Below are 22,000 nucleotides of genomic sequence, written 5' to 3' on the forward strand. Positions count from 1 at the left end.
TTGTCTCACCGCCACCTTAATATATATGGAAACATAAGTCCCTTTCAGATTTAAACGGGTAGCCCTTATGTCTGAAAGCAATTTCCCTGGGTCAACTGACACGGAGATGACACGGACATCAACCGGGTTGCGTCCCAGTATAATGTCCCAGATTTACCCGGGATGTAGCATGTGTGAAAGCAGCCATTTAATTCGCGGGTCACAACACGAAGGCTGATGATGTAAATATCATGGTGGGGCCGATCGTCATTTCCTCTTCCTTTTCAGTAAGACGAAAAGCAGGAAACAAACATCGAAATTATCAACGTGACAAGCTGGAAATGGCAAAATTAAAATTGAAACATATTGAAATTAAATTGCTACTCCATCATCCATCTTTGGAAACGTGTGGTTTATTTTGTTGTCGATGCTGATCAAAAATGACGAAACATCCAGGTTATAAAATCCCGCCCATCGCTCTCCCACAAAAGTGTTGAGTCTCCAACACGGGACAGGTCTGAAAGTGTCCAACCCAGGTATTTCCCTGGACATTTCCCCATACCTGAAAGCCATGACGTGGATAAATTCCGCGTCACCTTACACAGAAATTTAGCGGGATATAAGTCTGAAAAGGGCTATACTATAAGTGAAAAAACCAAGGGTGCAATTCTGAAAATTCTGAAAGAAGCATGTCTACATCCCTGCCAGTGATGCCAGATTTGGTGGCTTCCTGCCTAATTCGGCACTTTTAAAAGACGAGTGGAGAAATGCATTGGGCGGGTAGATAAAATTTGTGCTACTTTGGACACAATTCGACGGTTTCACCTGATAAAACATCAACAACAGAAAATGCATAATTCACTAAACCCACACATTCTCTCAAAAATTCCTCTCTGCAACGTCACTACAATCTGGTATTGATTCTTGTTTACGGTTAAACTTGTATGGCTACATTGCATGCTTATTATACAAAAATGTAGTTATATCATGGAAACCTCTTATCGTGAACGGGAGGTTGTAATTTTGGTTTCGGGACATTCATGAATTAATGGTTAAGTCTTCTTAGTCCAGAAACAGAAAAACAGTCCCAGGCCATCACAACTACCACCACCACATTTCAATGTTGGTCTGGTGTTTTTGTTTTTTTCCCTGGCTGATTTTGTGGGACAAACAACTTCCAAAAAGTTAAACGTTTGTCTTGTTAGACTAGAAATGGCTTTAAATCCACTGAATAATATTTATAGTCTCTTTCTTTTAGTAGTAATGAACATATATTTTAACTGAAGTAAGGCCTGCAGTTCTTTGGATGTTGTGGGGTCTTTGTGACTTCTTGGATGAGCCGTCACTCCAGTCTTTGGGAATTCTGGGTCAGCTGACCTCTAATGGGAAGGTTTACCTTTGTTCTGTTTTTTTCAATTTGCGGATAATGGCTTCCACTGGAGTCCTAAAGCTTTAGGAAAGGCAATATAACCTTTTTCACACTGATAGTGTTTCATTCTTTAAAGCTCGACATGATGTACGCCAATATCATGAGTATCCTTTGGTCTACTTGACTTTGTCAGGGAGATCCCATGTAATTTATTTTTTAAAGAACAGGTGAGGCTGGAAAAATTCAGGAGTGATCAACTTTAACTGTTTTAACTTACGCTGGGATCACTCCTTCCCTTATAAAAATAATTCAAAAAACTTGTTTTATGTGTTGTCTTTGACTAATATTTAAATTTGTTTGTGATGATGGGAAATATTTTAATAGAAATAAATAGTTTCACAATATAAACGTCCGTATGTATGCAAGTGCAAATGCAACAAGAGGAGCCTTGATGTAGGGGAAGGGTAAGTGATCATAGAGAACAGGGAAGTTCTATGTGGAGGTTGTTGGTGTTGGTAAAAAATACATTTTCTGCAAAGTAAAAGCAACTTCCATGTTCAAAATGATGATTTTCAACCACAACAGGTTGCAACATGCGCTCATATGTCCTTGTCAATTTCTGTCTTGAAGTGTAACTCAACCTAACTCATTCAGGTCATGTGACTCGAGTGTCCTGCCTCTGCTTGGCATTACACTCACGCCTGGAGTGAGATCGCAGCATCATTGATCATCTGTCATGAGCCGCACAAGAGCCTGAATGGGGATCTTGAAAGTGTGCCAAAGAGAAGGCACAGGAAATCCATTGCCATCCAAAAAAGACTTACACGTCAAGGATCCACAGGACATAGCTACACTGGAAGATGGATCGAGGACATCTTACAAAAGATGGGAGGCTTTCAGCTTGTTATAAAACATTCACTTGGGCAGTGTGATCCTTGGCAAAAGAGGTTGAAGAGAAGGAAGTGTGTCGCTGGGCTCGGGATGGATGTTTCAGGGGGGCAGGTTATGGACTATATATCTTCTCGAGGCGAAATGGGCTGAGCCAAAAGTCAAAACTGCCAAACTGATCGGAAAAATTCACATGAGATAAAAAGAAACAACAACAACAAAAAACAAAAACAGTGGTACCTCGACATACGATCGCTTTGACACGCGATGTTTTCCACATCCGACGTAAAATTTGACTCGCCGTTTGTTTCTTCATCCAACAAAAAGCTCGAAATACGACGCTTTATGACAGCATCGCAATTTCATTGTTTTCCCACAAGACAGACGCACAGCGGATTTTCTTGTGAGACAAATCAACATAGGTTCTAAGAATGTTAAAGCAGGTGGTGAAAAAAGAAAAAAGGTGAGCGTGGGGTCCATGAACTGCTAATCAATACTCCTCCGACCTCCGTTCGCCAGTCTTTATACAGTAAGTAAGGTGACAATTACCGTATTGGCCCGAATATAAGACGTGTTTTTTGCACTGAAATAAGGCTGAAAAAGAGCGGGTCGTCTTATATTTGCGGTGTAGATGTTATATCCATTCACGACGCTAGATGGCGCCAGATATCACTGAAGTGATGTTCTGTCATGACAGATCTCAGCTACTTTCATGTTTAACCAGTTTGCATTGTTTTATTGCAATGTTTTTCCTTATTCAGATTTGTTTCAAGACTACAGTTACAGTTAGACTTCACTTTGATGGTTAATGCAGTTATTGCAATTTTGTTGTTTTATCACAATAGATTGGTTTATTTACATTTCAAAAATCAGAAGCCATTCATTTACGAATGTGATTGCACTTTAGTTTACATATTTAAATGTTCAAATATTAAGATTTTGGTGTTCAAAAGGTATTTTTTCAAACATGAGTCTTGAAAAAGAGGGGGTCGTCTTATAATCAGGGCCGTCTTGTATTCAGGCCAATACGGTATTATTGTGGTACCATCGCCAGAGAGATCGCCAGCTTTGTGAGGTTTTTAATATTTCAGAACTTGTGCAACAAAACATGCCAACTGTCCACCGCAGTTGACACCAGCAACAACAGGACATTAAAAGAGAAAGTAGAATCTCAACTGCATTCTCACACTCATCAGCTACGTGGTGCGTTCAGGTACACCACGCAAAATACATCCGCCACATTAGAACCCGATTTGTTACATTATTACAGGTATTTTTATTATTATTACTATTGTTATATTATTATTCCGATTTTTATTCATGATTTATTTGTTTTGCTCTTTGTAATTGCTATTTGTAATAGTAACAGCAGTATTTATCAAGGATTAAGTGTAGGTTTTCAGGCTGTGGAATAAATTAATTGAATTATAATGTACTGGACTGTCTCAGAAAATTAGAATACACAATATTCTAATTTTTTGAGACAGTCCTGTGTATATATACAGGACTGTCTCAGGAAATTAGAATATTGTGTATTCTAATTTTCTGAGACAGTCAGGAAATTAGAATATTGTGTATTCTAATTTCCTGAGACAGTCCTGTATATATACACAGGACTGTCTCAAAAAATTAGAATATTGTGTATTCTAATTTTCTGAGACAGTCCAGTATTCTTATGGGAAAGTCCTGCTCAACATACAACCGTTTCGACTTACAAACAAAGTCCTGGAACGAATTAACTTTGTATGTAGAGGTACCACTGTTAAATTCAGTTTTAGTCCTACAGGACTGAACGGATTACATTTGGACTCTTCTGGTTGTCTGAGAATATGTTTCTCCTCTCATCCAAGCAGTCTTCATCAATTTATGCAACAAGTCTTTGTTGGAACAGCACAAGCATGAGTTTTGGTGTGATGCCTCAAATGACCGTTTATGCTTAACCAGGGCCATATAAAGAGGGATGCGACACTCCCATAGGGATCCATTATGCGATTTAACTTCCAGGTTTTTCGGAAAGTGGAGAATCGGGTAGTTCCAAACATAGCTTCGACGAGGACAGACCGCATTCATACGAATGGCTGGCTGTCAAGTATATTCGCAGGTAAGTTGATGAAAAAAATGGTCCCTTTTGAATTTTGTGTATTCTATTAGAGGTGCTTTATGACGTATATGTTGAGCTTTATTTGTATGTGCATGGCGTAATTATACATATATTTTATCTAGGTGACAAGCGATTTTTCTCCTACTTTTTAAGCCGACTCTGCTAACTGGGAATGTATCGCCAGGCATAAATTCATCAAGTCGCTACCTATTTTAAATTGTCGACTCTTTCAGAGTCCCCTTTGTGACGTTCTCACTCATCTGTATTTGTGAGTATTGGTAGATGACTGGCTTTCACGTGCTTATTAGCTCGATTTTGTAAGCTTTGAACTAAGATATCACTTGCATGGAAGAGTACCACGTCAATGCATGGCAACCTGTATTCTTTACACCAAAATGTTTGACATTATTATATTTTAGAAAAGTGTATGGATTGAAAGGTGATGTCAATAAATAACACAAATTTATAATAGAAAACTTTTTTTTTTTTTTTTAGGTCACATTTTCATGATCGACTTCTGCTGAGGACAGCTGCTGGTGCCTGCTGGCTGTGGGCATGAAGCCCATTTTTCAAATAGCAAAAAACATTAAAAAAGCCTTTTATTTCATTTTTTGACGGCTGACCATTGCCATTCATTTTTTCTGCTGCTCTTGTTCTTTGAGGAAACCATGCTGCACAACCAACCATCACAGGTCACTAATCTATAAAATGTTAGGTGTAAACAATGAACCATGACACCAATTTCACCAATAGTTCAATAAAAAAATATGATTTGCTTTATCAAAGGGTAAAAAGTTGTTATTGTTATACATTAAACCATGTTACAGAAAATAATACAATTTTGTTCCTGTCTTGTAATCATTCTATTTTGTTTTGCTTGGGTCCAAACTAAATGAAAAATGCCTCTAAAAATGTACAGGTTTGCTAAAATTAGAGGCTATATTCAAAACTTGAGTTAAAGGGCAACTGAAGACCTTTCCGGATTTTGGTGTAATTTTACGAATATAAACTTTGGACGAGTTCGTCAAAACAACCATGACATTATCAACACGTAATTGTAAGGATAATTCGCATTTTTTTTTAGTTTTTTTGCACTCCGTTAATGGTCCCTTCGCAAACCCGGAAGTGTGGCGTAGATTCCCCGACGCAACAGAGAAGACTATCCACAGCTAGCATAGCAGCAACAACGATGTCAGTGATATTTCCACCAAAGGTAACCATTCAGGATCGCTCTTTCGTGACGCTACCGATGGCAAAGGCTCCCAGGAAAGATGAACTACAATTAATCCCTACATGTTTGAACCTGAGGCGTCAGATGACGGCGATTTATTTGACACAGCAGATGGCATCATGACGCCATTTGACAGCTCGACACTTCACGAATGGGAGAGTGAGTGGTAAGCCTAAATCCAGCATTGTGATTTTTTTATTTGAGAGAATGCGATTACATGGTTGTATATTTTTCCATGCTCTCCACATAGCTAAAACTGCATATTAGGTAATGGGACAGCTCCTACCGATCTAAATATGGTAAAGCTAGCCCAAATGTGGCTAAATGAATGATATGTTATTGATTTTTCAAAATAAATGACAAAACGATTTTATTTTCCAGGTGTTGCTGTAAACCGTCAAGTAATTACCCTTCCAACATTATGCCTGTGTCGTCAGGAGATCCTCGACGTGAGAGCCAAACTTGAGGAGGCTGAAGCACTGACAGGGGCATGAATTACATTTAAAAAATAAAACCGTAAATTGTAAACAACATTGACACATTTTGTTGACTGTTTAATGTATTCTATTGGTATATAATATATTGTAACTATATTACATTCTGAAAAAATATTCAATAGGCCACAATAATAAATGATACCAGATTTATGTTGAATCAGCATCAGCTTTCGCTGTCAGATTGTGACACAATATATGAGTTATACCAAGCATACAATGGCACACATCAAAGAACATAAATTTAGTAAGCAAAACAAAGTTAGGATAGCAACGGACTAGCGCAACATTGAAAAATGATAATGGCAGTGGGAAATATGTATTTATATGATAAATGTGTATTATATATGAAGATAACTAGATTTTTCTTTTAAAAAATGTGTGTACTGTATATATGACTCGTTTATGATTTCATGTCATCAAAATTTGCTACATTTATTTCTCCTAAGTCATCGTCATCTGATGTCGCAGACGGAAGAAATTCAGCATCTGGCAGGCCTCATAGGATCTCTTCAGTCGTCATCGCTGGACACCGCATCACTTGGGTCATCATATGACTCGACCCACTCTCTCTTGATTTTGGGAAACTGGGTGGCGACTGACTTGCAACGCTTTTTTCTTAATTTTTTTATGTTTGGCTTCCTGGAGAAAAAAAAAATCACAGCAGCATGAAAATATGTGATGAATCCTAATTTTAATTTAATAAAATTAAAGATGCACCGATACCGATACTAGTATCGGCAGGGGGCGCCGATCCAGCCAAAATGGTGGTATCGGTATCGGCGAGTACCAACAAAGACGGCGCCGATACCATTTACCGGTCCATTATTATAACATTTGACCGCAGCCTTTTTTTTTTCTCCTGGCGCTCACTACACTTTGTCTCTGTGTTGTGTGATGACACGTGAACACCAAACAGCTATCGCTATTGGCCTGCTCCAGACCAATGAGAATGGGCCAATAGCCACTTCTGACCAATGACATGGCCGACATGGCGACATGGCGGCGGTCGGGAAATATTTCAAAATAGAAATCCCGTCAATTAAAATCAATGGCTGCATGCAAGATTTGCGGCCTGAAAGTTTCGAGATGTGGAGTTAAATCGGCCAGTTTCAATACCTCGAACCTGATAAAACATTTGAAGACGAAACGCGAACGAACACAACGAGTTTGAGCCTGCAAGAGCAGGACTGCTATCCAGAGGAAGCAGGGCACTGGACCGGAGCAACTATCTCTGGTCAGTTCACTTCGTCTACTTTACTTTTACTATCTTTTAATGAAAGAAATGCCACAGTAATTTGGGAAGTGTTTCCAAAGTAAGGTTGCCACCTTTCAGAAATAGAAATAAGGGACCCACACCCTCCCGAAAAAACGAGGCTAATAGAGAGACGGGATGCTGTGGTCAATTATTAATAATAATTGTAATTATAATTGTGAGCGTCCGCAAATGCGGAAACAAGGTTGGACCTCGAAGCGGACAACAAGCGGGGGATAAGTACAAGGGTTTAATGATTGCAAACAAAAAATAACACGCGATCGCGGGATACTAGAAATAACAAAAGGAGTCCGTGATAGCAGGTCGACGGAGCTCAATACTAAAAACTCGAAGATTAACTAAGACGATAGGCAGCGAGCCAAAAAGCCAAAATAAAAACACTCAAATACCTGCACAGTGTAGGGGTTACAAACGAGTGCAGCACACTAACAGAAAAAACCCAATGCAGGGGCGTAACAAGCAAATGTAGCGAGACTATAGTGCGAGATGTCAAATGGCGATCAGCAAAGCAAATATCTCGGCAGCCTTCTCTGAGCTCACCCGTGCTTAAATGCTGCGTTGATAAGCCCGCATTGGATTCAGGTGCGACGTCAGGAACGCCCCCACTAACAGCCCAGCAACAAAACACAATCTAACCAGAAGCAGAATGTGACAATAATTTCATGAAAGTTGCACTGTTTGGCCTTTGAGAGGTTTAAAAAAAGTTTACTCAGTTCATTCAGAGTTTATTATTATGAACTTATTTTTACTTTCTTACTGTTGGGCTGGTATTATACTTTGTACTAGTCTTTTTCCTATTTTGCAAAGGTAAGCAACAGCCTGACAAAGCCTTGATAGCAATGATTTCACATCCAATTATGTAGCTCTTTGGGGGAAAAAAAAAAAAAAAAAAAAAAAGTTTTTTTTTTTTTATATATATATAATCGGGGTGGTATCGGTATGGTATCGGTATCAGCCGATACTGCACAGCCAGGTATCGGTATCGGGGCCAAAAAATGGTATCGGTGCACCACTGATAATAATTTCTTGGTGATCAAATAATAATGCCCCAGTCAAAGCAGCATCTATTTGATGCTATTGTTCCCTCTTCAAATAGGCAGACCTTGATGTTGAAGTATAACAAGTTATTGTTTTATTGACATGTATTTGATACATTAGGGCCTGACAGGTGGATTGTTTTGTTGTTATAGGCTTTATATCTACCCTGTGACAGGCCAAAAAACAACGAGCCAAGGACCTATTTGGTGCTGGGGACATTTGAATTTACATAATACCTATTGATATAGTAATAAAATCACATGAGTAGATGACATGTCAGCCTACCTATCTACTTATGACAGGCCAACAGCAACAACAAAAAAATGTCGCACTTCAACAAACAGGCAGTAAGAGTCCCCCTCGTTTATCAAAAAAAGCCAGTAATGTTCTACTTATTCTTTGTAAAACCAAGGTTGCATAGTTGTAGGTTTTCAAAGCTGTCGTGGCTGAAATGATGAAAACAATGAGCCAATTGGGGACCTGTATGCATGCTAATAAAAACGGCCAAAACCTTTGCAGGAGTTTTTTTTTTTTGACCACTCCTTGAGTCTCGAGTCTTCCTGTGAGCAATTCATCGCTACACATCGAGATGGCATGACGAATCCCGCGAGTAAAACCCAGAAAATGTTTGCAATATATGGCGAGGATAGCGTGGTGCTATATTTCCGTGTTCAGAGTGGTGGCGAGGCTTCCTGCAAGTTACGTCATGAGGTAGCGGTCGGCAGGACAGCGCGTCTCTCGTTGCTATGGTGTTGCTATGGCCATAACTCAAAAACTACGCGGTCAATTATTTTTTTTTTTTTAATGTGACTTATTGAGACAGCGAATGATGCATTTAATACAATTCAACTGAGTAAAACACTTAAGAGCGAAATCCGAAAAGCTCTTCAGTTGCCCTTTAAGCGGGAAATATTTGTGAAACGTAATTTCTTTGTGTTTCAGGTTAAACAGTCTATAAAATAAGAAGGAATATGTACACACACACACACATACATAAGCATTACAAAGAACAACAGTAAAGATAAGCGGAAAGTAGAATTTAAAAGTCATGACCTCAAACTTTTTGGGAAACAAAAGTGTTTTTATATGTCAATGCGATGAAACAAGCTAGGCTGTGCCATTTAGAACTTGGAAACAAAATATGTTATACATGGTGTTATCTTTAATATATTACCACAGGTACAGGTGGGTGAATCAAGGAAATGTAGACATTCTCTGGAAAAACAGTATTCTAGTTGTGAAAAAAGAAAAACCAAAATCATCTTGCATGTCAGTGTAATAGTCGATTTCCAGTGTTTATTGTAACACAAACATGAAACTCACTCCACATTGGAAAGTTCCCTTCTGCGTAAGTTTACATAGTTTTCAGTTGTCGCCTTACCCCTCCAAATGTAAAACTAGCATTTAAATATATGTTATAATGCAATGACATAATCAAACTTAGATACGCGATTTTATCCATTTTCACATGAATGTCGCAATTACTGCTGTCAGTTCCATTGAAAACCACTACAGCGCTGCTTGTGCTTGGAACTACCCACACCCTACACGAACCACGTGACCACCTGCAGCGAGAACAAAGAGTGTCACAACTCTTTATACGGCTCTGGGCTCAACCTCATTGCAACTGACTGGGATGGTAATAGTGCTGTTTCCACCCAACAACCCTCGATAATAGACATAATGACTTCTATGCAAGGACTTTTATATGGATTAGATGATAGTAACAATGTTCACAGGCATACTTTAGTGTTATTTTATCTCAGATATAATTTTTGAGATCAAAGATTTTCAAACAATTATTTATTTAATTCAAAAAATATCTACCTTCAGTATTTTATCAACCAGGCACCATACTTGAGCTCACAGAAAATTACTTCATTAATTAAAATTAAAATTAATTGCCTAGTCAAATGACGTCCCATGCTCTGGTTACCGAGGTAACAGTTATCCATATGTCCCATTATACACGCTAGTCAGTCATTCTCAAACAATGTCATTAGTTTAACTCCTGTCAGTTGTGGATTTCTTTCACCCTCCATTGTGTGCTCATCAGTCCTTGTCACTTCTTGTGTGACTTCAGTTTGACAATGACTTGACAATGAAATGGTTCATTATAGATGAAACAATTGCTCATTTTCTATTTTATGTCTCAATTATCTGAACTGAATGACAGCTTGAATGTACCTCTACCCCACAGTGAGACGTTTCCGTTGCTTCATTGCAAAAACAGACATTTCGATGAAACATTCTTCCTTGTCTGTCTACCTCAGGTGTGATTTTAGGAGCAGTGTCAGGGATGTTGCTTCGTGTTGCCTCCCCAATTCACCCAGACATAGTCATGGTCATTGCCTTTCCTGGCGATATCCTCATGAGGATGCTGAAGATGTTGATCTTGCCTCTCATCATCTCCAGTTTAATCACGGGTATGCCACAAATACAAAATATTGCACTGTTGAAAATTGGTGACGCAATGTATGTTATTTATATATTATATGTTTGATTTATCCGTGTCAATAGTTTTCATTCCTTTCATTTAAAATATTGCAATAGATGCACACTAACCTCCTTTAATTTGGACCATCTGACAAGGCCCATTTGTGTTGTATGAAAATTATACCTTTATAAAAATAGTAATGCTCAGTTTTGACTTGTCAGATGAAGTGCTGTTTATAATCTTTTGTGGATACAAGGCAACCAGAGTAGGGTATGAAAAGGTCTTCCTAAGTTGTAGTGTAACAAAATAGGGTAAAATGGAAAAGTGGGTTTTTATCAAAGGCAATATATTGTGAAACCCTTCATGTATGGGATCAAGTTATTTAATGCAAATGCATGTACTCTTGTGGGTTGAAAATAGGTTAAATGCTGATTATATCAGAAATGAAAAAACACTATTTTTATGTGAATGTTTATTTTGAGACATTAAAAAAGGTAAGCTCACACTCTACCTTTCTGTGGTCGTAGGACTGGCTGGTTTGGATGCCAAATCTAGTGGTCGTTTGGGTACCAGAGCAATGGTCTATTACATGTCCACAACTGTCATTGCTGCCATCTTGGGAGTTATTCTAGTATTGGTCATCCACCCTGGAAACCCCAAACTGAAAGAGAATCTTGGAGAGGGAGAGAAGAATGATGATGTGTCCAGCCTGGATGCCTTCTTTGATTTGATCAGGAACCTGTTCCCTGAGAACCTGGTGCAGGCTTGTTTCCAACAGGTAAGGCAACAGTGCGGGAAAAACAAGAAACAAAACAAAAACATTAATCCATCAGTTTTTTTTTTTTTTTTCACACATCCTGTCCTATGTTATGGGTGGAGTTTTTCCACAGTTGAATGATAATGAATCCTGTGTAGATGAAATGAAACTAGGTGCAGTCATAAAGAATTATAAAACCACATATAGTAGGACAACAAAACAGGAATATTACAGACATCTCTGTTACTTAGGTTATAGAATGCCGACATTTTAAAGAGCAATACTTAGAAACTAAATTTTTGGGTTTTTGCTTTTTTTGGTCCTTGACACATGTTTGCTCTGCCGCTATTCGTCAGGGAGATTACCTAGGTCATTAAGAAAGACAATGCATGTTAGTAATGCGGACAGTACTGCACATCTGGCCTGGGTTCTTACAGGAACAGGAACTCAAACACTGAGAGAATTAGCTATTATCAGGTGACTGAAATTTAAGCAAAAGTGTGTATATATCATGAAAGACATTTTGTAATGAAAAAAAAAACATCCTGTTTTGTGCAAAGTCGGCACTGATGAGAGAAAATGAGAGTGTGAGAATACATATGGCGCAAAACATTCAGGTGACTTGGAGTTCCGCTCTGAGACAACCAATTTGGCCAAATTTCAAAATTGTCCGATATGCACATGTGATACATCATTGGAAAGCTTAAAATCTCCATTTTCCGGGCGAATAAAAATTTTCAACAGGAGGGCATTTTTAAAAATACATATATTTTTAAACAGCAAAACCCTAACTGAGAGCACGCGAGAGCAGAATTAAAGACCCCATGATTTTAACGGTATATTATCGTGTACTTACCTCTTTTTGATCCAAAAACTCCATGTAGCATGTATCACCGAGTGTCAAGACACAGCTGTGAATGACCACAGAGGAGTGGCGGAGTGTTCGAGACGTTCATTTTCATATATTTACCCTTTTAAACGTTTATTTTTCAATTTTTCTTTGTTTGGATCGATTATTTATCATCTAAAATATTGGGGAAAAAGCGAATGTAACAAAAAAAAATACAATTAAATGATGGTTATGAGGTAGAAATCCGTGACTTTTTTTTACAGACGCTAATTTTTTCATTGTGACGTAATTTGTTTCAAAGTTTAAAATATGCGAATGAATCATTTTTTAAAGTCTTTTTTTTTAAAAAAACTAAATATTAGACATCAATTAATGATTCTAATCTAAAAATGACAGACATTTCGGATAATAAATACGATTACTTACCTTCTTTTTATGGCTAGGTTGAAACAAAAGCGGTTGCGCGACGTCTGTTAACGGGGGTTTCCAGGATAAAACGGACAAATTAGAAATAGTTTGGGGAGTTAATGCGTCATGAATATGCTATTGCAGCATGTAGACATATTGTTCTATCAAACACAACATTTTTTTTGGCTTAAAATACAGCAGATTATTTTAGAGGGGTGCAAGGGCAGAAACTGCTTTTTCAACCTTGTCTGTGTTTTCCGCCATATATACAGTATATATCCTTTATGTTCCTATTTATAGTGTTTCACTTATCCATATTATCAATGAATGTTCAAATTCTACTTCAGATCCAGACAGTGACTAAGAAGGTCGAAGTGGTTATCGAAGAGGATGTCAATGCCACCACTATGGAGGGCCTATTGGCGAATATTACCAAGGAGCCTCAGTTTGTCACTAAAAAGTCCCTGCAGTTCAAGAGTGGAATGAATGTCCTGGGTCTGTATTAAGTTACTATGTCTAACAGTAAAAACACATTTTTTCCCCCTAAAATCAATTCCCTCTTGTCCACTTTCATTGTCAAAGTCTAACTGTTTTGCAAACCTCCTTCACAGGTCTGATTGGTTTCTTCATTGCATTTGGCATCTGCATGGGCAAGATGGGTGAGAGGGCCAGACTGATGATTGAATTTTTCAACATTCTCAATGAGATTGTGATGAAACTTGTTATCATGATCATGTGGTTAGTATTGAAATATTACTATTAACTTAATGTATATTATTTGCTCATTTTCTACTATGACAGTGAGAAATACATTTTTGGTGTCTTATAGATAAACATTTAGTCTAGATTGTACAATGGTAACTCGAGACAAGAAAGCTTCAGTATACGAAATATTCATTTTATGAAAGGTTTTGAAAGATTTTTTCGCTATGTGTTACGAAAAACTATTTGATGGTTTCACAACGCAAAAGGCCCTCAGCCCGACGCTATCCCCCTCTGTCTTCCTCACTAGCTTGCTGGACAGTGGCAAAGAAAAACTCCCACGCCGCTCGTTATGCGTTCGTTCTTTAATTCAACAAAAGTAATCCACAGCAAACAAAACAGCAAATGAGAGTCTGAATAAACGAAAATTAATCCAGTTGAAAGGTAAATTCACAAATATAAAGAAATAGAGAAAGAGGTAGAGAGGATGGTCAAAAAACTGTTTGGGCTCTTATACTTCCTCCTTCCTGCTTTCACGCCAAATGACTCGCCCAAACAGCTCTCGCTTCGCATTTATATCGTACGACATGACGTCACCAGCCCATCCCACGAAACCAAATAAACAAATAGTAAGCCTGTGTTATAGAACCAAAATAAATTATTCCCAACTAACATGCATAATTAACCAATCGTTATTTAGGCTTCTACACTATTCATCATGCGAAAGATGATATATACTGAAATAGATAATTCCCGCTGGCAGCAATACAGTAATGTATAGTAGCTACTGTGTTGTCTATCTTATCATTCTGATAAGATGACAAAGTTTTCACTCTACCAGTCACGCAATATAGAGTACACCTCCTTGTATATAACGTCCCGTAGGCCCCTATTACAGGCTGGGTAATGGACTTCTAATTCCTAACACCACAACTATATTTGACTATAAATGTAAATATGAAATATAACACCACAATGTGTTACACAATGCTCATGTACAAAGGAATATAACTTACAAGCAATGCTTTATCAAGGAACAAACGTGGAGATGAAATACTAGCAAACAATGGCTGGTGAAGTTAGCTGGTCTTTTAGTATCCCGTGCTTGCTATAAGCTGGAGTAGCAATGTGATAACATCTGTAGAATGAGCCTAAAAAACTACTTACACTTGAGCGCCTCTAGGGGGTGACAAAACATTACAAATAATCACAGGCAATCAGAGGGCATCATAGCAAATTTAATGTGGTGTTCTAAGAGCTTGGAACAAATTAGGTGATTTACATAAATATAACACGATTCATTTTATGAAAACATGATGATTCGAAAGCCACTCTAGAACGAATTTAATTTTCGTATCTTGAAGTACCACTGTATTTACATTTATAGACAGTATATGTCTCTAAGCCTTGTCTATCTTTACCAGGTATTCCCCCTTTGGTATTGCCTGCCTAATCTGTGGTAAGATCATCTCCATCAAAGATTTGGAGGTGGTTGGTAGGCAGTTGGGAATGTATATGGTCACTGTCATTGTTGGCCTCATCATTCATGGAGCAATCTTCCTGCCTAGTATTTATTTTGTAATCGTCAGGAAAAACCCCTTTAAATTCTTCTTGGGCATCTTCCAGGCATGGATCACTGCCCTGGGCACTGCATCAAGGTCAGTATTCAACCTTTTTCCTTCTCCTCAAAAATTTATGACACATTTTGACCCTTGGGGTATTATATATTTGTTTGTAAATGTAAAATAAATGTGGCTTACTTTGTTTATTTATTGAAGTTCATGATCTTTTGAATGTTAAACATTGAATGGGGTCAGAGTGACCCCAAGGAGGGTTAAGACCAGGGATGTCCTGATCCGATCATGTGATCGGAAATCAGGCCGATCGCACCATTTTTTAGAGGATCGGAATCATGTGAAAACCTGGTTTTTAATTAATAATATATAAAGTATATTTATGATTTTCTGCTTTGTGTTCGTGCAGCCTCTCACTCTTCCTCCTGCTGCTTAAAAATAACGATGATTGGCAGGTTTGTAACTTTGATCTGGTGAGTGAAGGCTCTGTAGCTCTACGATCAAGGGCACAAATGTGTTAATCATCATTTAGTCAATTTCTTTGTCTCGAGGCTGTTCTCGGTAGCGTGAGCGAATTTGATTGGACTCACTCATATGAATTATCTGAATGTTATGGAGAGTAATTACAAGTATGGTACTTTAAGAAAGTACTTTATAACGGCTAAAATGTAACAAAATAATCCAGAAATACAAGTGCATTGCCAAAAGATACAAATATATATACGTTATGCATTCCGCACCACCCCTAGAAAAAGCGGGTGAGGAAGTATTGTAAAAAGTCCAGAAGTGTAACATTTTTGGAACTTTTGTTCAAATAAAAACAACAACAAAAACGGTTTTTCCGGTACCAGCAGATTCTCAAAACTGACTCAGACTCGGGTGCGAAAACATGCGATCGGGACATCCCTAGTTAAAACCACTGGTGTCTGGATATTTATATGAGTTTTAAAATGTTGACTATTAACCTAGAGTGTATTCCTTTTCTTAATCCTAGTGCCGGCACTCTGCCAGTTACTTTCCGCTGCCTGGAGGAGAACTTGGGAATTGACAAAAGAGTTACTCGTTTCGTGCTCCCAGTTGGTGCCACCATCAACATGGATGGAACTGCTCTGTATGAGGCTGTAGCTGCGATCTTTATTGCACAGATGAACGGTGTTCACTTGGACCCTGGTCAGATCGTAACTGTGAGGTCAGAAACCACACATAGTGATATGGAAAAAATACATACAATAACAATAATATATTTTTTTTAAAGACAATAAATAATCACAATTATTATTATTATGCTTACTGTAACAAAATACATCATATTTTATTTCATACCGAATCCTTAAACCAGACTCGGCAATTCTATGTTACACGTACATTTTTACATTAGAAAGTGTGGGTCATTCTCCATTCTCCTGCTACAAAAATAACAAGGTTCACCTAAGAATAAAGTAGTAATGAACAAAACCAGGTATGACTGGAGCATAGGAACACACGAGACATCGACAATACGTCAGAAGCACTGGACTGGAGCAGGGATCTTAATTCCACAGACATGAGGTAAAGAGACGAGATACACTTGGTGAGCACGAAACGTAGATGGGAGGCTGATTGGCAAAACACACCACGAGCAAGTAGACAAGATAAAGAACAAGACACATTAATGAATCAAACAGTAATAGAAGATAGTACACAGCATGTTGCCAGGGCTGAAAGTGGGTAGAAATTCTTGCTGGAACTCCCTGACGTGAAGGTCGACATGCAGCCAGAATTTTTAATTTTTAGTTATTTTATGTCAAATCTCCTAAAACCACTGAAATGCAGACAAAAATGATTTTGGCATAGTTATAACACATATACACAAAAAAATTGTTTTAGACATGCATTAAGCTGCTACATTACAAAAACTGTCACAAGGCATACAAGAGAAATAGATTTTTATCCAAATTTGGATTTGTCAATGATTTGCCAAATAACAGTTAACAAAAACACCAGCATCCCCAACCTCTAATTCCTAATTTTTATTTTTCATCATTTCCTCACATCTAAATGCAAATCCTCAACTTTAACTATTTAAGAACATAGGATATACTCGTACATCAAAATGAAAGATAATGGAAACATTACAAACAACAAGACAACTACTTATTTTTTTTAAATATTAGAGATACATAACATTCATTATTATTATTATTATTATTACTACAATAAGATACATAACATACATTAACAAAAATAATTACAAATGACATACATTATGCAGTGAAAAGGAATTTACCGTATTGGCCCAAATATATGACGGCCCTGATTATAAGATGACCCCCTCTTTTTCAAGTTTGAAAGTTTGAAAAAAGACTTTTTGAACCCCAAATTAACTTTTATACAGAAAATAATGACAGTACATCTGAAACAAATGATTATAACAATATATTTGAGAGAAAAAGCATGTTATTTTGCCTCATTCAAATCTTAATATCTGAACATTTAAATATGTAAACTAAAGTGCAGTCACATTTGTAAATGGATGGCTTCTAGTTTTTGAAATGTAAATGAACCAATCTATTGTGATAAAACAACAAAATTGCAATAACTGCATTCACCATCAAAGTGAAGTCTGACTGTAACTGTAGTCTTGAAACAAATCTGAATAAGCAAAAACATTGCAATAAAATAATGCAAACTGTTTAAACTTGAGAGTAGCTGACATCTGTCATGACAGACCATCGCTGCAATGATATCTGGCGCCATATGGCGTCGTAAATGGGTATGATGTCTAGACCGCGAATATAAGATGACCCCCACTTTTTCAGTCTTATTTCAATGCAAAAAAAAAACGCAGTCTTATATTCGGGCCAATACAGTATGTTATGGTCTGCGAATGCGGAATACAAGATTGGACCCAATAGCAGACAACAATTGAAGGGATGCGTATATGGGTTTATTAATACAAACAAAAGGAGGAATAACTAAATAGGTCCATGACAATATGTCGACGGGGATCAAATAACATTACACTAAGGGTTGGGCAGAGAGCCAATGAGATGACAAAATAAACACATTCAATACCTGCACAATGTAGAGGAATTACAAAACAAAAAACAGCTGACGAACAATATAGCAAATCGAGGGAAGCCTCGAAAGCACAAGTATAAAATGGCGATCAGCGAGTTAATATCTCGGCTCCCTTGCTTTGATTGCACAGCTGATGCCCATTGAATGCACCTGCGTCCAGGGAACACCACCCACACTCTGAAATGAGAATATTGACATGCAGCCGATTGTGACAATACATTTTGAAGATCACGCAAACATTGACTTTTTTTAAATTATAAGGAAGTAAATAAGAAGCCTAACATAAATGGACTAAAATAAGTCCAAAGTGCAAATCGACATGGAAGATGTTCTGAGCCTCCCCATCAGAGCAAATAGAATAAAATTAATAAGCCTCTTATACTCTTTCTTTTTTCTTTCCTTTAAAGATCTGACCAATTTTCTCTTGTATTGCCCTTTTTTTGCATTGATTCAACAAGCTTATTCTATTTTTTCTAATTTTTGCCTTTCCAGAACACATTTGAACCAATCAGAGCTAACTATCTATGCTTATCACATGTCAGTATGTCAGCCAACTGAACGGACAACTAAGTCCTGGTTGGTTTGCTGCGCGCATGTGCACATCGGCGCGACTCGTCAGACTCAGATAACAGCTGCAGCTCGGGAGAGCTCAGTGCAGTTTTTTTAAACATAGGGTTTTGACAGTTGCCGTTACATTTTATAGTTCAAAGCACCGTTCTGCCCTGTTCCAGCCCCGAATCTTTTACCTGAACTGCGTTAAAGACTGTCCCGGCCCACTTTCACCCCTGCATGCTACCCTTGGGATAAATTGACAGTCAGATTCTTAGCCAGCAGTAGTTTCTTGCAATTGTACATCAAGGGAAGTAAAGGAGCTGATTCACGAGAGGTGGAAAAAGCAGATAGGTACTAATGATGGCCAAAAGTTGTTTAATATTTAGACAAAAAAGGAGTTCCTAACTATCAATTGGAGAGAAACAAAAAATATTGAATAGAAAAAAGCATATAAAGGCAAAAACTGCAGGTTTCTCACGTTCCCATATACCGTAATTGGCATTGGGTCAGTAGTGAAGGATGGTTGACCTTCATCTTGAGAATTCATTATCACACCACTTGACCAGCTTATAAGTGAAACCTCTCATCTTTCATACGTGAAGTTCTTCACATGAAGCACCCACTGTGGCGTATTTCATCACTGCTATTCGTACAAAGACTAGCACCATTCAGAGCCTGTGTGAATCATGGCTGGAAAGATTTTTCAGGGGCAGTCATTTTCTCTTACACTTTTGCTGGAATGATAGTCGATCAAGTGGTTGTCTTTATTTGTTCTTTTACCGCGTCATCATCCAGTCTCACAGCCACTCTGGCCAGTGTGGGGGCCGCCAGTATTCCCAGTGCTGGACTAGTGACCATGCTCTTGATCCTGACTGCAGTGGGGCTGCCAACCCAGGACATCAGTCTGCTTGTTGCTGTTGACTGGCTTCTGTGAGTTTACTTTTGCATTATTAGTTAACTAGAAGTTTGAAGTTTATTTACTTTACTTGGTGTCCATGAAGCTGACCAACCCACATGGGCTTTTGAGAATTAAAAAGTGGGCAACCCATTGGGTTGCAGTCAAGCACTTAAAAAATCAGCAAAATAAAATTCTTCCAGGCTTCCAGTTATCCAGTAACTTTTTTTATGGAAATTTTCTTCGCAGTGATCGGTTCAGGACCTCTGTGAATGTGGTTGGGGACTCCTACGGTGCAGGCATCGTGTACCACATGTCCAAGGCAGAGCTTGAAGAGCTGGATGCGCACATGGCTAAATCAGACGACATCGAAATGACAAAGACCCAGTCGTATTATGACGACATGAAGAACCACCATGAAAACAATTCCAACCAGTGCGTCTTAACGCCTACCTCAAATGCTAACAATTCTGTCGTAGTAGATGAGTGCAAGGTACAATTAATGCTTACTGATCTAGAGACTTGTATATAACCATCTTTCTTGTTGCATGCTCAGCATATCTTGTTGCTTGCCTCCTTTTCAATTCACTGCACTTTTGTATAGTACTTTGTAACTCACTAACTCCATAATAGAAATGATGCATCAGGACAATGCATGCTTTTCAGTAGTCATTCTGGAACAGCAGCTTTTGTGTTGTGAATGTATAGAAATATGATTTCACTATCTCAGCACATTTTGCATATCTAATTACCCTGGGCAACAATAAAAAATATATACATCCTATAGGTCAAAACTTGACATAATAGAGAAAAACTTTAATCAATTTTGGATTTTGCTCCCAAAATATAGTGAATAACAGCTGTCAGATCTAAAACAACAAAAATCGTGTTCCATTTGTGATTGTTTCCTGAGATTTTTTTACACCTATTATCCTTTGTGGCCAAAAAGCTTTGGCTAAACAATGTAGGCTAATTATTTAGCAAACCTAACATATACCAAAACAGCATATAATATCATTTCCAGCTTGAAATGTTAGTGTTTCCCAGATTTTTCTTAGTTTCTGTTGACTTTTTTTTCTTAGCACAATATCCCACATGGACCCCTCCATTCATCTAATTTTAGATTATTTTAATTATTTACAGTTTATAATGGTTCACCTTTTCCAGGCTTTTGAAAATCAAAGATGGAAAATGCTGCAGATAATTAGGAGCAATGTGTTCCCGAGGTACACCTACCACACAGGGATTGGTACTTTTAAACAAAAAGCTATTTTGGCCCATTGTGAGGATTGTGTAATGTAAAACCAGTGTACATTCAACCCTTTACTTGAATGTTTAGGGTTTCACAATAGTACAGGATCATGTATTACATGTACTTTATGTACACCAACATGCATATGCCGTATCCATTTATTAAAGGATGGAAGGTGTTGCCTGGTAACACTGGCACTAGAAATCTGCTCAGAGTGATCATTTACATCTTGTTCCAAACAAACCAGAGGCCTGCTGTTTCCAGTTTCTTTGGTCTCGTTTGGTCATTTTGTAGTCTGCTAATAGCATGGCTCACTTTTCAAATGTGAATATGTTATAGCTGGTCTGCAAAATGTCCTAATGCATTCGTTCTGTAGTGTTTGTGTTACTTTTGTACTACTGTTTTGCATTCAAGCATGTTTTTAATGTACTTTTCAGTTTTGGTTCACCAAAAATGTTTGGTCTGTCCCCAGGTCACTCCACTCATAAGACCACCATAAGCATTTTGATCAGCATTCCTTTTGGAGTTTCACTTCCAATTGTAGAATTTGTATTTGATTTTGCTGCTATGTTGTCTAAGTATTCCAATGTGCAGTACACCATGAAAACCAAACTGAAAAAGTTTGTTTCTAGACCATTCTGCCTTCAACAGAATATGAATTCTCCATGAAATGAATGGACTTACATGAATATTAGTTGCTTATGTTTTTCTAATATTAACATGTAAATTGGAACATCTAAAGTTTGAACATAATCCTCCCTGGGATGTTGTTTTATACCTGATTTGTTTGAATATGAAACCGCACAATAGATAATTCTTTCAATCTCTTAAAAAAATAAGTAGCTCATTGATAATATTAAAACTTTAAACTATGAAACAATATTTAGTAATACATTTTCGTGTTTTAAGATTAAATTCCAAACAACTAAAATAGAAAATAGAAAATTTAACCTTCTTCATCAATAACAAGTGATGTGAAATAGGTTGTAGCATATTATGGGTAAAATCCAAGTACAGTGGTACTTCGACATACAAATTTAATTCATTCCAGTATTTGGAAGTCAAAATGGTCGTATGTCGAGTGGGATTTTCCCATAAGAATACATTATTATTCGATTAATTCATTCCACAGCCTGA

The 22,000-nt window shown here is 37.6% G+C and overlaps 1 protein-coding gene across 4 annotated transcripts in view; it reads left to right on the forward strand.

The window, feature by feature from the left end:
- Positions 1-22,000, forward strand: part of slc1a2b (solute carrier family 1 member 2b) — a 63,977-nt gene that overhangs the window by 37,675 nt on the left and 4,302 nt on the right. For 3 of the 4 annotated variants that reach the window (XM_057836399.1, XM_057836400.1, XM_057836398.1), the window contains exons 3-10: positions 10,650-10,802; positions 11,341-11,591; positions 13,176-13,323; positions 13,440-13,566; positions 14,955-15,188; positions 16,099-16,293; positions 19,512-19,646; positions 19,861-20,104. In XM_057836399.1, the coding sequence (XP_057692382.1) occupies positions 10,650-10,802; positions 11,341-11,591; positions 13,176-13,323; positions 13,440-13,566; positions 14,955-15,188; positions 16,099-16,293; positions 19,512-19,646; positions 19,861-20,104 (1,487 nt within the window). The remainder of the gene's footprint in view (positions 1-10,649; positions 10,803-11,340; positions 11,592-13,175; positions 13,324-13,439; positions 13,567-14,954; positions 15,189-16,098; positions 16,294-19,511; positions 19,647-19,860; positions 20,105-22,000) is intronic. The other variant, XM_057836401.1, reaches the window with a different exon arrangement.

This window comes from Corythoichthys intestinalis, chromosome 5 (genome assembly GCF_030265065.1).
Source record: "Corythoichthys intestinalis isolate RoL2023-P3 chromosome 5, ASM3026506v1, whole genome shotgun sequence".
Lineage (NCBI taxonomy): Eukaryota > Metazoa > Chordata > Actinopteri > Syngnathiformes > Syngnathidae > Corythoichthys > Corythoichthys intestinalis.